The following is a 25,694-nucleotide window of genomic DNA, read 5'->3' on the forward strand; positions in this document are numbered from 1 at the left end:
GTGATGTTTATTTAGCAATTGGCATCAGACGAGAGCTTCAAACGTGAGCAACATGTAAGACTCTGAGAAAGCAGATGCCGTGTGCCTGTGTCTGGGCTTGGCATAATTTAAGACTGTGTATATCCGCAGACTCGTGGAAGCCTGTCTAGCCAGGGGACCGGGGAGACAGCTGTCAGCAAAGTGTGTGCCATGCAGGCGTGAGAACCGGAGTTCCATCTCCAGAACCCATGTAAAACGCCAGGTGTGGTGCTGTGTACCTGTAATTCAACACTGGCAAGACAGGAGGAGCCCCAGAACTCACAAACCAAGCCAGGAAGTCCCAGGTTCCAGTGAGAGACTCCTCTGCTATAAAAAGCAGGAATGGAGGGGTGGGTCATTTGTTTGTGGAGGACCCAAGTTCTGGTCCTAGTACTCACAGCAGATGGTCATGACTGCCTGTAACTCCAATGTCAGGGGACCTGACTCCCTCTTCTGAACTCCGTGGGTACCTGAACTCACAGCACGTGCACGTGTGTACACACACATACACTCACACACCATAATTAAAGACAAAAACAAATTAAGGTAATCAGACTAAAGTAAAGATAGACAACACTGGTGGAGCAGCCACAAAGCACAAATTAATCTCTAGCCTTCAAACACAGAGAGAGAGGGGGGAGGGATAGAGAAGAGAGAGAGGAAAGGGAAGAGAGAGAGGGGAGAGAGAAAGAGAGAGAGAGAGAGAGAGAGAGAGGAGAGAGAGAGGAGAGAGAGAGGAGAGGGAAGAGAGAGAGAGAGGGGAGAGAGAGAGAGAGAGAGAGAGAGGAGAGAGACAGAGAGGAGAGAGACAGAGAGGAGAGGGAAGAGAGAGGAGAGAGAGAGAGAGAGAGAGGAGAGGGAAGAGAGAGAGAGGAGAGAGAGAGAGAGAGGAGAGAGGAGAGAGAGAGGAGAGAGAGAGGAGAGAGAGAGAGAGGAGGGGGGAGAGAGAGAGGAGAGGGGGGGAGGAGAGAGAGGGAGAGAGAGAGAGCCTCTTAAGAAAGTGTCCTCTTGGCTGTTCGGCTCCCTGGCCAGCAGCAGGCAGATGTGATTAACTCCACGTCCCATTAGCAGGCCACTGTCCTTACCACTAATTGTCACATGGTCAAAGCTCTAGTAAATGAACCAAACACTTCTTTTATCTGTCATCTTGGACATGACGCCGTAATGATGACCATATGTGCAGCACTTGTATGTTACCGAACAGGGACTTCAGGCCAGGGGATTCCAGCCCGGATGCTTCTGCAGGAGAGAAGAGTGGGTCCCCTCTGGAAGCTACAGCCCCTTCTAGAGTCATGCTGGCTTCTTGTGCTTGCCAGGCGGCTCGGCTCTAGGTTATGGGCAGCACCTCCATCAAGCAAGCCACAGGTTCTTGGCCAGAAAGGAGACCAAGAACCTGGTGCATGACTTGGGTCCACCATGTTCCCAAGGAGTCAAATTCAGTGAATTGTCCTTGAACACCAGACTTGACTCCAGTGCCAGAGAGAGACACCCACTGCTGTATGGTGGTCAAACAACTGTGCTGCCACCTCGCAGCTGGCCTCTGAGCCAGGCACAGTTCCAACACCTCCCTGGGGTCCTCTGGGGTCATGACCTCTAGGCAGAATGTAGCAAGACTATAGAGTCATGCTAGGCAAATCCGTGGGGCTGGAGTCTGCCACGGCCCTGACATGGCGGGGCTGACGATGGGAGCCCGGGGAGCTGCCCTTCCCCAGCTTCTAGCAGGACCCCCTCCAGGTCCTGTTTGGAACAGGAGTGGAACCCCCCTGGAAAGTCACAAAAACGGAGCCAGATGTGCCCTGCCGTCTTGCAGCAGGAAGGAGGGGCGGGCTGCCTACTGGGGCTGTACGGCGCGCTCATTTCTCCGGCAGAGCCACTTGTGAGTGACTGAGCGAAGACACAGAAGTAACAATGGTGGCAGTGTCTGCAGAACAGAGTTCCATTGAGCGCCATGAAAGCCTTTTTGAAGTGGAGGAACAGTTTGAAGACACGGCATTCCTCGCCCCATGTTTTGACTCAGAGAGGCCAATGGGCAGAGCCTCAGATGCCTCCAGAGAGGCCCTGGTCCACCTTTGAAGCCTGCATCTGTTTTTGCTACCCCAGACTCAGTGTATGCATCTCCCTGGCAGTCCACCACCCAGTAGGGTTAGAGAGGGGTCTCCATGGAAGATGTACAGATGCCTGAATGCAGAATCAGCGATCAAGCACTTACCCAGCAGTCATAGCTGTGGGGATGCTATGCTCAATATGCGGAGGCCAAAGGCAAAGTATGTTTGCCCAGCACACACACCACACACACACACACACACACACACAGATACACACACCACACACACCCACACACATACTCCACACACACCACACACACACATATACCACACACACACCACACATACACACACACCACACACATACACCACACACACCACACACACACATACACACACACCACACACATACACCACACACACCACACACACACATACACACACACCACACACATACACCACACACACACATACACACACACCACACACATACACCACACACACACACACACACACACACACACACTTCCTTGCCTATAACCCTGAAGCTCTGAAACCCTCTCACATGGATGAGAAACAAGTGGGACCTTAGAGAGGAGGCCTAGAATGGATGGGGATGGGTTGGAGGATGGACATGTGACCACAGTACAAGTGATGGGCACCTGCTGCTTGGTCCTGAGTTTGGGTAAAATTCAAGAAGGTTCTCAGGTTCTCACCCCCACGCAGGGCAGACCTTCCTTCTGGGAGTGTAAAGTGGCCTTAAGCAGCCCCAGCGTGGCCTTTGAATTCATGTTTGCTCTGGGGATGTGGCCCTTAGTTCTTCAAATGCCCCCACCTGGCATTTATTAAACTTGATTGAAAACCCTGAAAGATGTAAAGTCATGGCAAGCAGCCTGCCCACCCTGTGTTTGCCATGCTCCCACAAGCTTTCCCTGGGATGTTAAAGAAGACAGGCCAGCAGTGTGAAAGAGCTGAAAATTGTGACATCACATGGGCTAAAGCCCCCTGGAAGGAGGACAGGATAGGGTTGAGATAGACCAGGATAATCAGTAAATAGCAAGGGGACACAGTCACAGAATGGGCTTGGACAGCCATCAAGAGACACATACAGGGTCACTCCAGGGAAACCACAGACACACAGACACACACACACACACACCTGGGGCGGGGGGAGACCTCCAAGGCTATGATGCAGACCCGTGGGAAAGTCCAAAGCCCATGCAATGCGACTACTAATCTTGGGCAGACCCAAGACCTCCAATCCCAGGCTGGAAAGTGTAAGCCCTACTATCTCAGCCTCTGAGAACTGGCGTTCCTTTGATGGCTCTGTGTCCCCTGTCATTGTCCGCTGACAGCCCCTTCGACCCAGCAAAGAGACACTCGACGTGGATGTGCAGCGTGGCGCCTGACTAAACATCCCGTGGGAAGGTATTCATCTCTAGGGAACGCCTCCTGCCTTGGCATGGGGCTCTCGGTTGGTTGGCAGTCCTGGCACGGTCAGGTCTGGAGGGTCTAGGCAGCTGTGACTCCAAAGTTGTCTGCCCACCCTGCACAGACCACTGTCTCTCAGCATCAAAGCCGGATTTCCTAGGAGTCCCCAAAGGGTCATTCATAGGTAGGACCTCCCTGGGAAGTCACAAAACCGGAGCCAGATGTGTGGTATCATCCTGCAGCAGGAAGGAGGAACTACCTGGGGCTATAAAGATATTATTTCCCATGTCAGAAAGTTTGATCCAACCTCAGTGTCATGAATATGAGATTTGGGGGTTCCTTTCAGACTTCCACAAGGCTGCCTTCCAAACAAGACACCAGGAGACCACCAAGCAGATGCACTATGCAGGACTGGCCACAAAGCCACCTGTCTTCTTGATGGTCTCTTTCCACAGTGACGATATTCACCATGAGGAAAAGCTCAGACAAAGGGGCACTGGGACCAAACCCTAAAAGGGAGAGGGCAAAAGGAGAGAGAAGGGAGGAGATGGAAATAAACCCAGTACTAAACAGCAGGGTTCCCAGCAGCTCCTGCCTCTAAAGGAACAGTGACGGATGCATTTACCTCTGGAGGCAAAGGTCCGAAAGGCTCGGACCAGCTCCTGCCTGGGGGGGTCTCTATGGATAGGAACCAAATCTTGCACCGTCTCTGTAGAGTGGCGATGATCCCCATCCGCTGTGCTCTCTCGCCTCGTGTGAACTTGGAATGTGAGGTGTAGACAGAGGCTCCTGCCAATCAATCCGCTAGGTGGGTCAAGGCTTGCCGAGTTCTGGATAGGTTTCTGGAAGATCATGTAGCCCGATCACCAGATCCCCGCCACTCGCTGTCATGTGGAAGACTCTGAGGCCATACTTTCCCCCTGGGAAAGGTCTGGGCTGTAGATTTGTGTTCAGGTAATTTAATGATTTAATAAGGAAGTCCTGGTTTTGCTGCAAAGTGGGCCCCACATCAACCTGTACATCAGCCTCACTTGGACCTCAGAAAATGTAAGCCCAGAAGTTCCAGGGTATAGACGAAGCCTTTCTACATTCATAGACATAGGGACCTGCCATGGACCTACCCTGGTGCAGAGTGCTCTCTGGACAAATGGGGTGCTGACTTCTCCCCCATTTCATCCATCCCCGACTGGGCCTGCCTAGGCTTTCCACCCCCACTGCCACATCCTATCCCTTCCTCCCCACCCCTCTAGGCAACATGGCCGTTGGCTACCAGACAACTACTTCCTCCCTTTTGGCTACTGTTGGGGACAGGTAGGATGTTTATAAACTAGAGTCAAAATGCAATTTTACTTAACATAGCCTCTAGGATGACCAGAAACCTGAAACACGGGAACCTTTGTTCCCAGTCCCCAGGTAAGACATGGCCATTGCTCGATGAAGAAGTTGTGTAGATGGAGCCTGGTTGTGTGTGAGCTTGTCACACCTCAGCCTGGGGAAGGCTTGCTCAGTGCCGGGCAGCTGTAATTTCCCTCTGGGAAACCCACAGGGAAGAAGAGTGCCAGGAATCCCCAGGTGGGGAAGAAGTACCAGTTTTGTCCGAGCTAGGAAGCCACAGTGCTATGGGCAAAGGCCAAAGCTGTGGGCAGAGCTGTGGGCTCAGTGTGCATCCATTTTGGAAAATGAGCTGATCTGTGTAGTCTCCAAGGGCTGGGCAGTGACTGGGGTCTCGGGGGTATTGGTTTGTGGGCTCCAGGCCTGTCTTCCTTCTGAACATTCAGCTGTGCAGCCCGGGATCACCCACTGACTTCCAGTGGAGGATGTGAAGGGTCAGGCTCAGCTGTTTTTCTTCCTCTGGGTTAGGAGCTGTCAGGGAAAGGAAGTGGGGTGCATCAGTACGTACAGGAGGGGAGATGGGGTGCCCAGTAGTATAGGAGGGGAGACGGGGTGCTCTAGTACGTAAAGGAGGGGAGGGGAGATGGTAGAGAGTAGGACTTCTTGGCTGATATGGGGTCCACCCCTCATTCTCTCTCCTCATGCCTGAGGCAGCCACCTACACCCAAAGTCATTACTTACAACTACTGTTGGACACAAAGCCACACCACTTCTGGGGTGTGGGTAATGAGGGTCCCCAAGTCAGACAAGGAGGAGAGACATTGAAGTGATCTGTGCTGGGCAGCTGGCAGCCCCACACATGTGACCTGATGTCAACCACAGGCCAGAGGTATTGGGGCACTCGACTGCCACCATACACACAAGTCATAAATAGACCCAAGTGGCCCCGACCACAACCTTGTTTTCGTCCTGTGGCAGTCAAAGGTGATTAATGGGAATTATCTTTAGTGCTAATCAGAGCCGTTTGGAGGAGGCCAGAGTGGAAGGAAACACTCTTGTGACGCTGCTGCGATCCCTTTGAAGAGTTTCGGTTGTGTGTATGTGCGCACGTGCGCATGCATGCTCAGGTAGTGTGTGCGCATGCTCGGGTATATGCATGCACACATGCACTCATGCACATTCTGGGGAGAGGCTGGCTAGTAGGAAATGGTGTGTGTGTGTGTGTGTGTGTATGCTTGGGTATATGTATGCACATATGCATCCACGCAGAGCCCATGGGACTGGCTAGTAGGAGAGGGTCTAAGACGATGGGATGGAGGCGAGGAAGGAGTCCAGTTGTTACCCTGTCCCGGTGCTCCTGTAGCCAGAGAATGCTTACTTCACACAACTCAGTGTGGCTGGAGTGAATTCATGGCGGCTGCACAGGGATCACATGTGCTGGGCCAGAATTAGAGCAGAGGCCAGGCTGGTGCCTTGGCAAAAGGGTGGCCTCCTCTGTGTGTTCCATTTCCTCTTCCTTCCAAGCACAAGGCCTTCACTACTACCCATGGCCCAGTCACACCAGGAATGCCCTTTCCTCCTGGGCCCCAAGGAAGGTAGTCAGGGCTCTTCAGCAGCCTCCCCAGGCTAGTATGGCTTCCAGATACAAAGTGTCCCTTTATTGGGTATATCAATTCAAAAAGGGGCTAGTAGTAAGCCGAGAATATTTGGATAAACTTGACAGCCCCAGAGACTGAAAAAGCCCTTTTGTTCCCCCACAAGAAGGGCAGCCCTGCCACCCTGGGCTCCCTGGAGCGGCTCCAGAGAAAACTGAGGTTGGAGCAGAAAAATGATTATGGTGCCTCATGAAAGATCCATACTCTACGCTCAGTGTTTATTATTATTTTTTTTCTTTAGAATGTGTGGCTAACATCCTATTGCATAATGCCAGGCTGTAAGCGTGCCTGCAAACACCGCAGCTCAGCCTGCCAGCGTCTGCCAGCATGGGAAGCAAAGTCTGTGGCGTTTGGGGCAGGGATGGGGTGGCACGTGGGTTTTATTTTGCTCGGTTTTGTTTTCGAGATGTTGACGACCAGTTCCAGAAGGTGCAAGCATCTTCTAGGGTTGTACTCTGGCCAACAGAGAGGCTCCTCTCCATGTGAGCCTCGGAAAGCTGGGGTTGCAATTGCATGTGGGCATGGTGTTGGAGGAGTCTCTCACCCTGCAGGAATGAAAACTGAATGTAAGTGCTTGGCTGTTGCTGAGAACAGAGCCCACGGAAGCTGCCTTTCTGGGGAGGGCTTGTTAAGGTGGGGAGCAGTCTCAGCTACCAGATTCTGGACCTGGGTGGCCGCTGCTGGATCCAGATCCCAGAAGACCCAAATCAAACACAGACTAGTAGTCCTGCCTCCCCCATGCAGCAGCTCCCACCTAAGCAGAGGTCAGTCCTCACACAGGTAGATTCCCTGCAGAGAATACCTATGGTTCTTTCTGGAAATCTCCTGACCCAGGAAAGCAGAGACGGACACTCGGAAACCACATCAGCTTCTCCAGGTCTCTGGGATTGTTGCCTTCTCCGTGGGCATAGAAGCAGGTCTACCAGAGCAAGGGCCTCTGGAGCTCTTTGGAGGAGGAAAGCCAGCGATCCTGCTTCTGCTAGTGCCTTCTGCAGCAGGAAAAGTAAAAGACAAGGAAGGATCCCAGGGAAAATGTGACCTGCCTCCTACACAGTAACCTTATTTAAATTCTGGCTCAGAGGCCATGGGGTTAGCGGTGGTGTTCACAGTCAGAGGCCATGGGGTTAGTGGCTGTGTTCACGGTCACTGTGGCATGCCAATGACATGCTAAGATGGAGTAAAATGCTTAAGGGGGGGGGGGGCTAGGGAAATGGCTCAGTTGGTAAAATGCGTGATGTACAAGCATGAGAAACAGAGTTTGATTCCCCACACCCATGTAGAAAGCTGCACACTGCAGTATACATCTGTAATCTCAGCACTAGAGGATTGACACACACATGTGCATACATCTGCGTGCACACAATGCACCTACCCACATAAACACGTGTGTACTACTCGGCTCTCTCTCTCTCTCTCTCTCTCTCTCTCTCTCTCTCTCACACACACACACACACACACACACACACACACACACAAATAAATGCTTCTTCTAATCCACATCCATACTTGAACAGATTAGGGACCCCCAAAAGACCCAGGCAGATGGTGGAGGGCACCCTTCATTCCTTTGACATTTGCTCAGCAGAGAAACGGGAACACAGAAGTGAGGAGAGTTACTCTGTCGAATGGCTTCTGTCTGCTGTGCAAGGCTGACTTGGCCGTACCTTTGTCTATGAGTCACTTGAAACATGCCCATCCTGAGGCAGACGTCTCAAGCCAAGCTCACATCCAAGGGCGAGCTGAACTTGCAACCCAAAGCCCGTCCCCAATAAGCTGTGTGGAAGCTAATCTGATATAAGCATACCTTACATCTTAGTCCCTTCACCTCTGGTGCCAAGAGGGCTGGGTGTAAGGAGAAAGGATGGTCCAGTTGGACTGTAGTCAGTGCACCCTAAGGTTCATCTCTTTCTTAACCAAGTGGTCAACCACTAAAGTCCAGGCACACTAAGAAAAATAGATCATGGGAAGCAGAGTCATCACGAAACAACATTAGGAGGAAAAGCTCCTCACGCAACACAGTCAAAATAAGGGCTGAGCCTCGCCAGCATCCTTTCATCCGTGCATACCTGGACCTGCTTGGGGAAGGAACTGGCATTGACCCTTTGCGGTACCTCCAAAGACAACATTGTCGGCACCAAGAGTCCTTTGCCAATGACCATTTTTGTATGTCAAAGAGTACCAAGAACTGTTCTTTGTGGAGATTGGCAAGGTCTTTGCTTAGACTTGGCCTGTTGAGATTTGAGCTATTTCCAAGAGTTGACCTCAAAACATTGGGCTGATACAGAAGGTGGTGAGTCACTGCACTCCTCTGTACCCATGTGTGCCAGTGAGAGGAACGAGTGCCCAGAGGCTGTGTCTGCTGTGGGAGAGGCACCAGATGGAACCTAGCAGGCTTCTCTAAGCACCTACCATGGGCCATGTAGCCTCTGTGCTGGGGGATATAGGTCACCATTATGTTGAACCCCAGGAAACAGACTCAGGGTGATGATTCAGTAATGTTGACCTGGGAAAGACTATAACTCTGGTTCAGAGAGGACTAGCCAAGAGGGTTGACAGGCAGGTCCTTCGGCACAACCCAGAGAGAGCAATGAGAAAGAAAATGACCCAGACTTAATAGGGGAGGTGAAGAAAGGAGGTCTGGTGGGCAAAGGAAGGCTAACGAGAACATGTCCTCAGTTGTCTTGAAATGCCTTTGTTCCCTCATTTGTGCCCAAACCTTCTATGAGCACCTACCGTCTACATGGCTCTAGAAGTCACCCAGGTGACATGCTCAAATCATTCACTATTTGCAGGAGAAGGAAGATGGAAAGTGACCATCATGGTCCAGTCCTTCTGTGCTGCTGAGGACCCTTGATGTGAATTCCCAATTAGCATCACAGGAGAGCTATCCTATGTTCTGGCACCCCATATTTCTGGAAAGATGTTCTCTTCTGGATCACTGTGGGAGTCCAGGGAAACCAGAGAGTTCTGGATATGTTATATATACCGTCCAGCCATCTATCCATCTACCAACTCAACATCCACCGGTCCACTCACTCGGTATCTACCTCTACATCCATTCAACAGTCATTAATCCATCCACCCATTCAATTCCCATCTATCTCCCCATGTAACATCCATCTGTTCATCCACCTATTCAACATCCATGCATCCATCACCCGTTCAACATCTATCCATCCACACATTCAACAGCCATCTCCCATCCCCATGTATATGCATTCAGCAACAGTCCAAAACTCATCCATTCATCTGATATTTTTCTGCTCATCATCCACCATTCAATGTAGACTTCTATACCCACTTGTACATACATTCAACCTCAATCTATCCCACTCATTCACCCAAATTCCATCCATTCATACACCCATCCATCTATCTACTTATGAAGACATCCAATGGGCCTCAGCTAATCACATGTTACAGGACAGATCCCAGAGAAGCTTCAGTTACCCTCGGCAACCCTGGGGTTGTGAGATTGTAAGGAAAAGCAGAGGAAGTGTTACCTAGACTGAGTAAGACGTCCTGATGCGGTATGAACGGCTAGATGGTTATAGCATCACACAGCCCGTAGGGAGGTGACCCTCTCGCTGAGGGTGAAATATGAAAGGCCAGGGCCAGCAGAGTGGCCTGGGCTTTGCACATCACTGCCCTCTCTCAGGAGCAATGGAGCAGGAGACTGCCACTCAGCACCAAGCTGCACCAAGTTCTCCTGAAGTTGACCCTCCCCCACGTGCTGCTTGTGATGACTGCTGTGGCCGTGATGGGCATGGCAGGGTGGGGCATTTACAGCCCATCCTGAGGTTGTATGCCTAGGATTCAGAAGTCCCCCTGTACACCAAGCAGGGATCTATTCCAGCCAGCTGGGCAGGGAGGCCCAGGACTGTTGGTGGGCTCCTCAGTCTTGCATTCAATTCCCATGTATGAGGGCTTTTGTTAAACAACCATGGCCCTGCTCCCACAGGCCTGAGATCTCATGTGGCCCCAACCACATGTCAGTGGCTAGCCCACCACGGGGAACTCCTCCCGCATCCGCTGTGGGGGTTGCTGCGTTCACAAGCGCTGCAGTTTGTCACCCTCTAAAAGCCAAAGAAAGGTTATGTGTGTGACACCTCCCAGGCCCTGCCTGCCCTCAGAAGAGCCACTTCCTGTGACAGCCTAGCACTTACACCCCCTGAGCAGGGGTGTGGCCACAAACATTTGGTTTGGGGTTGTGGGATCTTAAAATATTTTATGATTAAAAAAAAAAAAAAGCAAAAGCACTTTGCTTTGGAAGGTCAGGGCCAGGTCCGTGCCAGCATGCGAGCTCCAGGCTTGGGGCTCTGCCTGGCCTGTACTTGACTCAGAGGAAACTTGGATCTAAAAATTGCTGAAGTTATTTGCATCTGAACGACACCAGCACCGTTCTGGACAGACCAGACTAGCAACAGCAGCCTGTGTCCCTCCTCCCAGCAACAGCCCGAGTCAGGACTCTGGGCCCAACCATCCCATGGACTGCCCTAGGCGATGTAGGGGAGGCTCCAAATTTGGGAAGACCCTGGACACTTAGGAATGCTCTGCAAGTCACCTGGGGACTTGGGGATTTTCTCAGAGGCCTTTGTAAAGCACATGGTCCGAGACATAGCGTAGCTGTGCTTGTGATCTGGGGTCAGCCAACAGGAGCAGAACTAGAGGTGTGTGCTGCTATGATGTAAGGAGCAGAGTGTGTGCAGAGTGGGCTGAGCTCAGCTTGTGGAAAGACCCCTCTGAACTGGCACTCGTTGGGAACACCTATGGGGGCGGCAGAACATTTATACCCATGACACCTAGAGTATTTGTACCGCTGGAGTTCAGAAGCTCTGCTCACTTGTTGGTGAGATCCAAGGAGTCCTTACAAGGCTCACATCTGGGCAAGCCGACACTGTGACTCAGCCATCTTTGAACAGCAGGATTTGTGGCCACGTTCCTTATAGGTTCAGGCTCGCCACCTCCCCCACATCCTTGTCCTCTAAGAGCCAGTTGAAATACCAGCAGAGTGCTGGCCGCTAGGATCAGGTTGTGACATCAGATATTTGACTCTGAACAGCTGCTTATAGACTGGACTTTGGCAAGGGGGGTGAGCTTGCCAAAACATCCTCTTGGAGTGTATCTTACGTGTCAGTTAGATGGAGTGACTCTGCCACTACCTACACAGCCTTGGCTTTGGGAAGTTGGGGCAGGGTAGAGAAGGCCCTTGTGACGAGTGCCACCAGTTCGGCTTCTTGGGAGAAGTGGAGGCAGTAACAATATAAAGAAACTATTATCCCTGCTCCAGAGCTCCTGAGAGACATTCCCAACACTCATCACCCACCACGCCATCCATAGAAAAGGCATACAGGTCATGTGCATTCTAAAGACTGGGGAGAGGCCCTGCTTGGAGCATCTGTGGATCTGTTGTGGTGGACACTCATCTCAAGAGCAGACACATAGGTCCTCCAAGAGTCATCAAGATCCACCACCATCAGTGTTTAGAAATATGTGAGCATAACAAGATTGTTGGCTGGTATCTAGCCCATTCTTGTACCTCCACTAGGCTGCCTAAGCTTGCTATCTATGTGAGTGACCATGGGCTGGAGAGCAGAAGAGAAGCTCTCCGGTTTCCTAAGTGGACATGGAGACAGGACCCCAGACAAGCCATGTTATTGAGAGTGATGACCACTCAATGCTAGCTCCCCAGAGGGAGAGATGGCCAGCCAATCCTTCTTGTATTCCCCTGGGGGAAGAATGTTCACTTCTGAGGGTTCTTGCCCACCAACAGGCTCGTGGTGGTGTCCAACCTACCAGCCCCCAGATTTCAACAGCCCCCCTTCCCACCAGATGTTGCCAGTCTCCTAAGATGCGTCTTGCCGGCCCCATCTGCAGCTCATACTCTGCATTACGGAAGACACAGAATGCTAGCATGAATCACCAAGTTGACCTTTTATTTCTTGTGGCTCAGGGTTGCAGCCCATGACCAATGCGACAAAGCCACAGATGCCAAGATGGTTGAGCCATGTGACCCACCTCAAACACCCCACTCGGGTCACTGTGTGCACTGTGGGGATGTTGCGAGGGCTATCCCCATTTGAAGAACATCCTTGGTGGGTTTGCAGTAAGATCACAGGAAAGGGTGGTGACCCAGCTCCTGCAGCAGGCATCAAGAAAGAGCCCTCGCAGCTCCAGGCTTCCAAGGCTCCTCTTCTCCTCTATTATCTTCCTGAGATTCACGAGTATGAGTTCCCTAGAGGCTTCGAGTCCCTCACGCAAAGCACAGTCACACCTAAATCCTTCTCCACTTCACCATCATGCCCTCTTCCTTCAGGCAAAGTTCACAGATGCTGGCCCAGGAGGGTCATTTCCCTGACAGGTAAAACCTGAGCCAAAAAGAGCAAAGAAGGAAAGAGAAGAGGTTAAGTTAGTTTAGCATAGAAGGGCTGGAAGGCACAGAGATTCAGGGGCAGACAGCATAAAGAAGAGGTGAGCATTGGGCTGGATGTACAAGGCATGTACCCTGGGGCTCTGTTTCACAAGATGGCAGAGGACATGGGGGAGATCAGCTATGTGTCTGGGATGTTTGCACACAGTCTGAAGTCTCTGAGTCTGAGAATTGGGTGCAAGATTGCCGGGAACCTCAGAGTGTTCACAAGGCATTTGCATGTCTGAGTAACTTCTGGTGTGTGGCTTTCTTCAGATCTTCAAAGGCCTGCGTGGGGCCCAAATGCTGGAAAATATGGGATTCGGTGACTTTTTACGATACACATTTCTTGGTGTGGCTTTAAACCAAGAGCATCTGCCTGTGACTGACATAGGAGCCAAATTCTCCAGGTGTGGAACGGGACGTCACCAGCACCTGTTAGTAGAGTCCCTGGTCAGACAACAGCTCCCTTTTGGCAGCCCCCCAACCCTGAGCCATGCTCTGGGGTCTGTCCAGGACCCTGTAACTCTATCTATCATACACTACTACCCAGCAACTGTCCAGTGGAGGCCAGGGCCAGAGGGACATAGAAAGTCCCAGACAACTTATTTCAGGAGTGAGTCCCAGAAAACTCTCTTTCCCTCCTATTCCTCAGCTCCCTCCCTCTCAGCTGGAACAGATGGGCCCCTGACCTCCTGATCTCCTTAGCGAGGCTCCTGTCTGCTGGCAGCAGCAGACCCCATCCTGCTGCCGTGTTTCTGCTTAGCACTTGGTCATGTCACCACCAAGCCCATAATGAGCATCGGGACAGGATTTATGAGCTCATTCAGGCTCCATGTCCGCCACATGGAGGTGTCTCCAGAAGGCCTGCCCTCCTCTTTCTGTCACAAGAATGGACTTTCTGTTTGGGCTCCTTGTGAGTGTCGTAAATCATAACCATTGTATGTGCGTGCTCACACGTGTGCCTCTACGTATCTGTGTGTGCGTATGTGTTCATGTTAGCGTGTGTGCCCAGGTGTGCATGCAGGTGTGGAGGGAAATTAGAGGGACACGTGAAACAGTCCTACAGACACCCACCATACTGTGAGCTTCAGGGGAGCACGCTGCAGCCTTAGGGCACAGGCCAACAAGGTGACTCCTAGGCCTCACTCCTTCCTGCAGGCTGGGAATCCATTAGGTGAGCTGACGACAGACGCCTCTGCACTCGCGCCTGTGTGCACATCCCATACGGAGCCAGCCCCTGGCCATGCCCATTAAATGGGAAAGAGCTGGCCCAGCAGAGAGCCACAGATTAAAAGTGCAGGAAACCTCAAATGATGTGCAAAAAAAATTGTCAAGGGTAAGAGGATTTTTTTTTCCATCTCTTCGTTTTTTAACTCAGCATTTCTGATGGGGGTGATTGATGAGCTGGGGAAGCTGGCAGGAACACGGGGGCTGAGAGGCCAAGTGGGGGCAAATGGGCAGAAGGGCCACTTCCACCGGTAATTATGGGAGTCCACAGGCTCAACCCCAACAACTCCAGAGCCAGGCTTTCAAGTGGGTGGGGCCCAACTCCAAATCTGGGCAGAGGTTCGGCTCCACAGCCACAGAAAAGCCAGCCAAGAGAACCCCGCCACACTCGAATATGACTCTTGATGTCTCATGTATGAACAGAACCTGATGCGTGCGCCCGCCCTCGTTCCCTTGTCCCCTGTGCTCTCACACATCCTTGGAACTATCAGAGCCACACAGCTCCTGCCAGAGCGTAGGTGCAAGCAGAGTCCAGATGGGAAAGACTGAGCCAATGCTGTTGCCTCTGGCCTCGGGTCCTTGGCACTTGCTTCTCCCACTGCAGTCAGGGACATGTGCTCAGCTGCCTGTGGCTGTGGACTTGATACCCTAACACCCAGGCCTTCCTCTCAGCATCCCATGAACCCTCAGAGCCAAGCAATTGCTGGTCAGAGTCCCAGTGGGCCACTTGAGGTCTCCTCAGCTAGGAAGTGGTGCTAAGGCTCCATCTCCATGACTACGTCAAAGCCCAGCTTCAGAGGCAGCAATGCCAAGGACCTGTGAGGATCCAAGCCTGGGTGGTGGATTCCAGATTTTAGAGAATCCCACCTAATTCTACTGCCTAAGACAGTAGCTCCTCCCTCCCTGGTCTCTGAGGTGATCACACTGGGAAAGGGAACTTTCTCAAGTCTTTAGGGACTACCAGGAAAGCAATCATACAGAGGGTCAGGAGCTAATGAAGGACAGAAGCCTGGGCAGTTACAGACTAGGACCAACTACAGCTACCTAGGTCACTTTCTCATAGGAATGACCTTGTCTTTTTCAAAAATGTGCCAGCTGAGTGTGCATGCACACACACACACACACACACACACACAGGCACATGTGTGCACATTAAAGATTCTGTGTATACACACATGCACTTACATATGTGTGTGTGTGCATGTTTTCACACACGGGGTGCATAGCTGTGTGTGTATAGCCATAAGCATGTGCACACATGCTCACACCTTGTATGCATGCATATTTATCCATATGATTAGCTGGACCTCACTGAGCTGCCCAGCACTTTAACAGAATAATGAACACGGCCTCATCCACAGCCAGCCTGGAGTGGTTGTGAGCTAATGAACAAAGATTGTTTTTGGGGAAGCAGATCTCAGTTCTGAGAAATCAACAACCAAACCCCAGCAAAGTCCTGGGGACAGAGCCTTGTATGAAGACATGCTCATTCACATCACCGTTAACTAGCTCCCCCAGACCCTGCACCATAAGGGAAAAAAAAAAACAGAGAGACAGAAAAATGAGCAAGATACACACAGAGGGAGGAACAGGGAGCCAGAAACGGGACCTGGGATTCGGCACCATCTGCTTAGAGGTCTGTGTGGCAGGAATCCACAGGAAGTCCCTGACCCCTCAGGCAGGGAGAAAGGGGTCCCCTGGCCTCTCGACAGCTAGCCTTTCTCTATTCCTATGTCTCAGGAGCGGGGTGAGCCTCCTTGTCAGGTAGAGGCCCTGTCACCTGTGGGCTGACCTCCTCAGCAGTTCCCTGCAGAGTTATCAATTGGGAGGAGGGTCTGAGGTGCTCCCTCTGTGGGCTTGGTGACCTGAGCCCACCACATCTTAGAGAATGGGAGACCTGACCACCCCCACCAGGCACGTCAGCCCTCATGGTCTCAACATAAGGCCGCTATTCAGTTTGCCTCCATCCTCTGCAGGCTGTGGGGGTCACCCAGTAGTGTTTGGGTTGGGTTGGCCCTGAACTGGAACATGGCAGGCAGTGACCTCCAAGGGTTTGTAAGGAGCAGGGAAGGCTTCGTCTAACCCCTGAGTAGCAGGGCCTTGAGTGAACTCCTGGTATCCTGGATAGGGTTCAGACACCTGGGAAGATCTCCCTAGGCACCCCTCCCCTGAGCCCCAGAGGAGAGGAAAGGAAAACCTCTATCCTAATGCCTCTAGAGTTGAGGGTCCTGCCTCTCAGGAAGCATTCTGACCCCCTTACCTGCTCCCTAAACTAAGAGAGGAGTGCAGTCGGGCTCCCAGCTTTGCCAACAGTGTATGGACCTTAGTGTTGCAGATTTGAGGGGAAAGTCGAGATCCCAGGCTTGGGGGGGGGGGAGGGCAGGCTCTGTGTAAGGGTACACTCCGCTCACCCCAGCCTCTGCACTCTGGGTATTCCCCATCCCCACCTTCCCAGGCACAGAACATAGTTGCTTTGTGGCCTCATCCACAGCCAGCCTGGAGTGCTGAAGCCTCTTAGATGATTCTGGGCTGAGGGAACATGGGGGGCAAGTGGTTGAATGGCTTGGCCACTTAACCCTCTGCCTGATGGAGTCAGTGCTTAGCCCCATTTCTGTCCTGGCTGCCTCGTGCTTCCAGAGAATCCACTGGACACCCAAGGGAGCGCATGGGGCCCTGGGATGGGGCATTGCTATGTGTTACTGTACAGGACTGCAGTCTACCCCTGGAATCTGCAGGGCTTCCTCCATACTCTCCCTCCCTACTGGGTCCCTTCAGGCTGCCGCCCTTTGTCTGGAACCCAGGGGTCACTGACAGGTGTCAACTGGGAGACAAAGCTATCTGCCACGTGCTCAGGGTCTGACTTGTGTCAGAATCCTTGGGAACAAGGGAGTGGGTGTACAGAAGCAGGACGTGTAGTTTCATTGTTGTGCACGGAATTCCAGTGCCGGCCATAGGTGCACAAAGATCTTGAAAACTGCATGCCTAGTGGTGAAAATCCACTGAAAGAGCCCCTCCTGCTGCACCTTTGCCCCTTCCCAACTGAAAACGCCTGCCCCAGAATACTCCTGCCCGCCAACCTCCCTTTTAACCATCCTGCCTTTCGTGTGCCCACTTAGCCACCCCAGTTGCTTCAAAGGCTTTGAATTAGGGCTCGCCGTAGGCTCTGAACAGAGCAGGTATGAGTGGAACTCTATGGTGTCAGCAGCTGCCAGCCTGTGGTCCAGGTCTTCTTGCAAGCAACCCTTCAGGGTGGGGGCAGGGGTTGGGGTGGAGTTGGGGGGAACACAGTTCAGCAAACAAGACTCTGAAGAGAGTTCAGAAGGCATCAGCAACGACAAAGCAAAGCCAGTGTGGGCCCTGCCTGTTGTGCAGGACCTGGGGAGGAAGCATGATGTTTGCTGGCTGGCCAGCATCAAACTGAAACTTCCCAATTTTGAGGACATGAAATGTCTTCCTGGCATTCAGGTGATGTGCTTATCTGACAGGAGCGTGTCTACACAGGCACACGCACATGCACGCTTAGATACCACACACACGGGCTCAGGTGCAGCTGCACACCCCGGTAACACCTTTACCTTCAGAAGTGCTTTTTCTAGCCCAACACCCCCACTGTCCTTGCAGAGGGTTTGTGTCAGACACAGAAGGCTCTGCTTTCTCAAACCTGGACAGCTTGCTGGCACACTTTACCAGTGCAGAAGACTCGTCATTGCCCGGCCTGACCGTGAGCAGCTGTGTAAGAACAGGAAGAACCACCCTCTTCTCCGCCAATCTCCTGGTGGCTCCCTGGACCAGGTGTGATGGGTAGACAGGGCCTCTCTGATGCGTAGGACTGGCTGAAGTTCTCACCCAGCCTGCCATCCTGCCTCTGAGGTCAGTGCAGCCTGACATAGCACACGGGGCATCTCTGACCTTAGCGCACTTCTTCCCCAGCAGGTCTCTGAAGACTTGGGCAGCGAGAAGTTCTGCGTGGATGCCAATCAGGCCGGGGCTGGCAGCTGGCTCAAGTATATCCGTGTAGCGTGTTCCTGTGATGACCAAAACCTCACCATGTGTCAGATCAACGAACAGGTAGGTCTAGGATGGTCACCGTCCCTGCAAACTGTCCTTGGAGACAAGGCACCAAGGTGGATGGTTGCTAAGGGGCGGGTCAGCCGAGCCTCTGGTAAGATCGTGGGTCACCTGCTAAGCTCTGTCCTGCCGTAGGGGGTGGCCATTTGACACCTGCCCAACTGGGCTACCTGTAGAATTTAGCTGCCCCAGAATACTTCACAAGAGCAAAGACCACAGAGCAAAGGTCAGAAGAAACTTGTCTGAGACTGGCGACATTGGAGAACTGAGAGCTGTGGTTTTAAATAGCAGCTGAAACAGACAGGACCTCAAGTCACAGGGGCCTCATTCCCTACAAATACCAAGAATTGTGGGAAGAGTAGCCAACAGGAACCAATGGGAAGGAGAGTTGCCTAAACCCTGGTCAATCAAGGCTTCCTAAAGTCCACATTGGCCAGTCTAACGGCACAGAGCTACTTCCTAGACCAGGAAAAATGCCCAAAGCCCACAAGTCATAATCATGGCGTGACCTGCTGCCAAGCGCATGGTCCTGCATTGGCATGGCCTCCCGTCTCTCTAGGAGTAAACTGAGCTGAACAGTCCTGACTTCTGCCTCATCCTTCTCAGAGGCTGAGGAACCTGCGGTTCTGAGCTCAGCTTCTCAGAACCCCCACAAGTTCCCTAGCTCCATGGCTTGCCACTGCAGACCCTCAATACTCAGTTTCCTTCTGCTGGGCACAGTGACCAGCGCTACTCTGTCTCTTCCGTAGCTTTGACCTTGCAGATATCAGTCCTCCAGCAAAGCCTTGTGTTTTCCTCCGGGTACCAACTCCCAACCCTCCCAGCAGAGCAGTTCATTCTGCCTGTGTGTCTTCGGGCTACATGTGAGATGTTGTTGGGGGGGAAAAGGGTCCATTTTATTTTAAAAACCGTTCGTGAAGACCACGTAACAAAGGGCCCATTCTTGTGCCGCCCTGCAAGCCGTCTAAAGTGGTTCAAGGCTCTTGACTCTAGAGAAATATTTTGCATTTAAAAAGGAAACAGGGAGGCCATGAGGGGGGCCTCTACCCCTGCTTACTGCTCCGCTGTGCTCCTCCAGAGCTGTCTCCGTAGCTCTTGGGCTCAATTTGCTAGCAGTGGCTCCACCAGACACTCGCTGGTTCCAGACAGAACCAGGACCCAGGATGCTGCTGCCAAGACCTCCATGACCTTCCACTAAAACCAAAAATTTTGAGAGAAGGAAAAAAGACAACTTTCTGACTGAGGGATTTTGAGCATAGGAATAACTATGACGGTAAAGGGGAACATAGGAGAAAAACTTCCCGCTTCTAGAAAAAAAAGAGAGTGACGGGAAACTGGATTTAAGGTACACGGGGTTTGGCCAAGCCCACCCTCTCCAGCTCAGATCTGCAGAACATTGAGCCCTGGGAAGCATGATGCGGGCATCTGCGTGCAGGGATGTGTTTCTGCGAGATGCTGGTAGAGCAACGAGAATACAGTTTCTGTTACCTGGGAAACAGATGCTGGAACTTAGCTGAAATGGAACAGTGAGGCTTGAGTCTTTGTGGGGTAAGCTTTTTAGAAAACACACACAGTATAGTCCTCTCAAAGAAAAACTGGCCTTCAAAAACCTTTTATTCTTTCTTAATTATTTCAGGGACGTTTACTTAAACTACCATGTATGGGTTAAAGAGAAGTGATTGCCTTGCAGGGAATTCTCTTTTCATTTCAGACCATGGGCGGGACCGCTCCAGGTTAGAGTCATTTACATCCCTGGACCCCTGCATCCTTTGGTTCAAAGCTACTGCGTCCCCAGCCTTTCCCAGCCCTGTGCACTGAGCCCTGAGTCCCACGCTGTGTCTTATGCCCTGTGTCCTGTGCCTTTCCCTGTGTCCTGTGCCCTGTATCTTATGCTCTGCCCTGTGCCTTTCCCTGTGCCTTTCCCTGTGTCCTGTATCCTGTGCCCCGAGCCCTACCCTGTGTCTTGTGCCCTGTGCCTTTCCCTATGTTCTGTGCCCTGTGTCCTCCGCCCTGTGTCCTGTGCCCTGTGTCCTGCGCCTTTCCCTGTGTCCTGTGCCCTGTATCTTATGCTCTGCCCTGTGCCTTGCCCTCTGCCCTGCCCTATGTCCTGTATCCTGTGCCCTGAGCCTTACCCTGTGTCTTGTGCCCTGTGCCTTTCCCTGTGCCCTGTGTCCTGTGCCCTGTGTCCTGCACCCTGTCCTGCATCCTGTGCCCTGTGCCTTGCTCTGTGTCCTGTGTCCTTTGTCCTGCACTATGTGCCCTCTGCCATGTGTCCAGTGTCTTGTGACCTTCCCTATGCCCTGTTCCCTTTTCTCCATGTCATTTTCTCTGTACCCTGTGCCCTTCCATGTGCTCTATGCCCACACCCTTGACTGCATTGCTTGACTAATGCCAGGTCAGACTTACCTGTGCCTCCTTACCTGCTGGCTGGCTCTCTTCTACATGGTCTTGTAGGGTGAATTCTTCCTGGCCTAATCCCATGCGTAGGATGATAAATAGCCCCATGTTTAGAAGGATTGGAGATTTAGGCAAATGCCACCTTTGAGAAGGTCCAGAGCCAAAATAATACCCCAATCCTGGGGAAGTTCCCACCCCCAGATTTCACACTGAGACCCCTCTGTAGAGAATAAGTCCCCTCCCCACTGGAATCCACAGACTCACCCCAAATATTCACCAGTTAAATGAAATGACTTTCTGAAAGGCAAAATAGATTTTAGGCTAGCTGTTATTCTCCCCCAAACAGAGATATGTAGACACACACACACACACACACACACACACACCTCTCTTTTCCTCCCTTTCCCTCCCTCTCTCCTTCTCTTTTTCATAGCTGGCCACAGCCCCCATGTAATCACTTCCATTTCCTGGCCATCCTGTGAAGACAATTGTCCCTGTAGAGTAGCACTTTGACCCTCTCCGCAGCTGAATAAAACTTCCTGGAGATACTACTAGTAAAAAAGATTCCTGAGGATAGGCTTCTCTTTGAGAAGGAAACACTGAAAAGTGTCAGGTCCTGTTTCTCAGATTATTTTCTCCCTCCCCTGAGTGTCTATGAAAACTTTTAGGCAATTAGGAACACTACACAGCCATGGGCACATACACAACACATGTGTGCAAACATGGGTGCGTGTACGTACCTAAACATGCAGTTATATGTATAATCACATATGCACATGTACACAGCGCTGCCAGGACAGCACAGCCCATGAGGAAGCATCTGCATTGCAGAAATGATGCTGTTCTATCCAATGAGAAATATACGTCAAGTCAGAAAAGCATAGGCCTTGCTAATTCAAGGTTCAAGATGCAGGATTTCAGCTCCAGTATCCAAAAGAAACAGAAGGACAGGAGAAGGTCTTAGCATCTTAAGAGAAAGTTCTGGGAGCTTCAGCCACCAGAAGAGATCAACGGTCCACCTATGGAGAAATTGAAGACATGGGTCAACATGAAGAACGGAAACCCAGGGTCCCAAGATCTGTGTTTGTAATGGTCAGGACCTGGGCTTGAGTCAACTCAGAAGCCTGGATTTCTGGGGTCCTGTGTCTTTGGGAGAGACCCCATGTCAGCTGCACATAGAAGACTGAAGAAGGTACACCTCCCTCGCCATCATGGGGCTGCCCCTGCCCCTGCTGGCGGCTGCTGGAGCTGTGACGCACACAGGCTCTGGAAGCCTCAGCAGCCCGCCTCCTGGTTCTGTTCAGGTCCCAGATGCCGAGAGTCCTCTCAGCCCAGCCATGAGCCCTCACCCCAGCTTCGTCTGGGTGTTCAGACCTGCTTCAAGCCCGAGGACAAAGGTTATCTTTTTATTTGCTCCTCTGTAGCCTTCTGGAGCTGGAAGTGTAGCTCAGGACTTCAAGGGGTTCAATTCCCATCCATCTTTACCGAAACTTCCCTCCAGCCTCCTGGTGCCTTGAGTGTGGGTCAATATGAAGCATGTAGCCACTTCTCCGGGAGTGCTGGCCAGACTCCATGCCCTTGTCCATCTCAGCTCCCACCCCGCCTAGTGACACGAAAGAAAGTCACTGACCTTGTACCTAATTTCCCGTCTGAACTATGAGAGGCCCTCCTGGTGTTCTGTAGCTCTGAGTCCTCTCTCCAGGAGAACCCATGCTCATGGGAAGGCACTGGTCCTGTCCCTCATGTCCACCTGGGAATCTTCCTTATGATTCCGAGAAGGAGAGGCAGGCAGCAGAAGAGACTGAGATAGACCTGGGGTTTTCCTTCTGTATACTAGAGGCCACAGATGGCCTTGGGACACCTGGCCCCTAAAGACCAATACTTTTCCTGTTTTTGAAAAAACAAAATCTTTGGGGTGGCCCATCTGGTTAGAACAACATACCTTCTGCAGAAGTGGGGGACCAGGGCTTTGCCCTGGTATTTTGTTGGAGGTAGTGAAGCCACAGACCTAGTTCATTGCCAGATGCCAAGCAGTCATTTCTCTTCCATCTGTACACGAGTCTAGGGGCAAACACGCACCCACAGCATCTCAGTTCATTTTGAACACCTGAGGACCCCCGCCCTTGCCCCGCCCCATCAACGCCTTCCAAGACCTCTCTCTTTGGAAAATTCAAAACATCCAGGTCACCCCTGGGTGTTTTTTCCTCCTGCAATTATGAGCAAATAAGTTGGTTTCAAACATTTAGGAGACACAAGCAGGGTCTGTTACTGAATTTGTTTTAATGTTAAGAAAGAAAAGAAAAGCTTGGAAATACTGTGCCCACAGGAAGCAGCAGGGGGTGGGCAGAGATCTCTCCACAGAGGAGCCATTCTCTCTTTTCACGCATTGCCTCGGTAGGGTGGGTCTGTGGGCAGAGGAGGGTTTACTGGTCAGCAGGCTGAGGGTGGAGGACAGGATGCAGCCCTGGGAGAGCCGTGCTGCTCTGGCTTCGCTCAGCTCCTTTCATCTGCAAGAACAACCCCAGCCTGTGCTCTCTGTAGAGCACCCCAGTTTCTCACGGCAGGGCAGAAGAGCCAGGGTGCCGTGCCCAGCCTGTGACTGGAAGGCTGAGACAGCCACAGCCAAGGAAGCTCAAAGGACAGGTCTGCCCACAGCAGGAGAGCGGCCCCTCTTGAAAGCATTGAACACGGTGTTTAAACAGAAAAACCTGGGCAGGAGCTGTGCATCCAAGCGATCACAGGGCCGACCCTGCTTCTTCACAGAAAAGCCGGTGCTGCCTGGCTGAAGCAAACAGCCAACGGCTCCCTGCCCAGAACATCTTTCCCTCCGAAGTGTGTGAGGCACTAGGGTTGATAGTTTGAACAGGGTCCTCAGGCTCTGAGCCCCTGACCTTTCCCTACTCCTATGCTTTCCTCCTTTAGATTTTCAATCAAAAGAATCATATGTTTTTGTTGTGGTCCTTTGAAATGGTGGCTCCAAAGGGCTAAACACAATTTTCTCTTTGAAAACCAGCAAGGTGCGATTAGAGAATTTGTTGATCCTTTCTTAACCCATGAACAGAACACTTTCGAAATGCCGCTGTAGACTAATGAGATGTATCGGCAGGTAAAGGCACGGACCACCTCATTTGATGGCCTGAGTTCAGTACCTGAAACCCACATAGTGGAAAGAAGTAACAAACTTCTGCAAGATGTTCTTAGACCACACACACATGCACACACACACACACACACACACAATTTAGAAGTTTTTTACCTTAAAAAATATATATCAAATGTGTTTTAATTTTGGAGAGCAGCTAAGCTTAAATTCAATTTTCAGCTGTGGTGATGGCCCCAATACAACAACTGCTTGTCAGAATTTATCTTCCATTAATTAAATGCAGTCCCTCGTTGGGAGCCATGTAACGGCATTGATTATTTAACTATGGGCTAATATTTGATATTTTACGATCCTTATCCAAACTGTGCAACAAAGGAAGAGATAAATGCATAAGGATGTTTTAAAATTTTTCAGTGGCAGAGCATACAGTAACAAAATTATAGAGGCTCCCGCACAGATGAAATTATTACAGCCGGGCGTGTGGAGCGAGGAGATGCAGGGACACTGACGGAGCCACCTGCATGTCCACTGATTTTAAGCCCATGCTCACCACATTTCCGTTCTGCAAGGGGTTTTTCTTTTATTTCAGTGCTAGGATGCTCAGACATAGCAGGCCTGGGCACTGTGGGGTGTCTGTCGCCTTTGCTCATAATCACTAAACAGTATCTTCAGTACAAGCCAAGGGCCCTAAGGATCTGAGGACTGGCAGCCATTGTAAACTGCCTTCTGGATGCTCGTTTGTGTGAAGGGTGCTGAGGCTTGAACCTGATCCCCAATGCTCATTTGTGTGAAGGGTGCTGAGGCTTGAACCTGATCCCCAAGCAGGTGTCTACCTTTCAGTGAGAAGGTTCCAAGTTCTCTCTACGACATGGAGCCATCTCTTTGTGTCTGGAGCATGACAGAGGGAAAAGAAAATAGTTTGGGTTGATGGAAGAGTAGTTACAGGCAGTGGTGTTGGCCCAGACTGAGCTGCCGCTGCTGGATGAGGGGAGTGGAGAGGGAGAAACTGGGGCTCAGCTTCAGGCTCTGCCTGATTGTGTCCTTATTTCAGAGTGCCACCAACAGAAGCCAATTGTTGGAAAGAAGCTGTTGCCACCAAGTTCTCAGACAAGGAATAGCCACTAGATCTGAGGTGACAGGACGCCAGGACTCATGTGCCTAAAACATGTGTCACTGTGGTTTAGAAAGAAGGCAATCAGCTTCTTCCTGCAGCCACCATTGAGGGCTGGAGGGTATCATACTCCTGGGTTTCCTAGACTCCTTGTTCGCAGCCTGTCTTGTGAAGCTAATGGTCAGGGACCAGTGCACTCCAAATGAATGCAGTAAACCAGTTGGCAAGAATCTTAAGAGACGACGGTTATAGTTTATTATAGGCCAGGCGCAGAAGGGGCCTGGAGCATACAGTGGGCAGCAATGCTTAAGACTGAGATGCCCTATCCTGTCCCCCCTCAACCTGGCTCCCCAACCAACAGTGCCAGCTCCGACCAAAGTTGGCCTTTGTTAAGGGAAGTCACCCAGCTCCACAGAGCAGGAACTGACTTTCTCAGAATGGCTGGCTGATAAAGGCTGTACCACTTGCGACAGGTCATAAAAGCATGGGCTGGCTTCTGTATGTGCCCCCGTGGTTGCCTAAGGTAGCCGAGACTTCAGGAACGTCTGTGAAGATTCCTGTTCATTTCCTTGGCTCTCCAGGTGGAGGCAAGCTGGGGCACCTGGGCCCCGCCCTGGCCTGTGCAATTAGCACTAATAGGGATTGATTAATTACGTCCGGGGCTCAAAGTCCTACTGGCCACAGTTGCCTAACTTGCCGCCTTGTGGTCCCCACATGTCCCTGACTGGGGCCCTGGTGGCCCTTCTGTGAAGATGAGAAAGGGATACTTGTGGCCCTACTGTGGCTCGCCTTGCGGTGTCCATGCTGGTGGGAGGGTCCCAGAAGGCTCCTGTCTACAGAACCGGAGTAGAGGTCCCTGGAGGCCCGGTGAGCCAAGGAACAAAGGTGTGGGAGG

The 25,694-nt window shown here is 51.7% G+C and overlaps 1 protein-coding gene across 1 annotated transcript in view; it reads left to right on the top strand.

The window, feature by feature from the left end:
• Prdm16 (PR/SET domain 16) overlaps positions 1-25,694 on the top strand; it is a 146,613-nt gene that overhangs the window by 84,552 nt on the left and 36,367 nt on the right. The window contains exons 2-3 of the mRNA XM_041652127.1: positions 17,790-17,912; positions 18,054-18,188. Coding sequence (XP_041508061.1) covers positions 17,790-17,912; positions 18,054-18,188 — 258 coding nt within the window. The remainder of the gene's footprint in view (positions 1-17,789; positions 17,913-18,053; positions 18,189-25,694) is intronic.

This window comes from Microtus oregoni, unplaced genomic scaffold, assembly GCF_018167655.1.
Source record: "Microtus oregoni isolate MIOR12 unplaced genomic scaffold, Mior012 000005F_ref0000423, whole genome shotgun sequence".
Lineage (NCBI taxonomy): Eukaryota > Metazoa > Chordata > Mammalia > Rodentia > Cricetidae > Microtus > Microtus oregoni.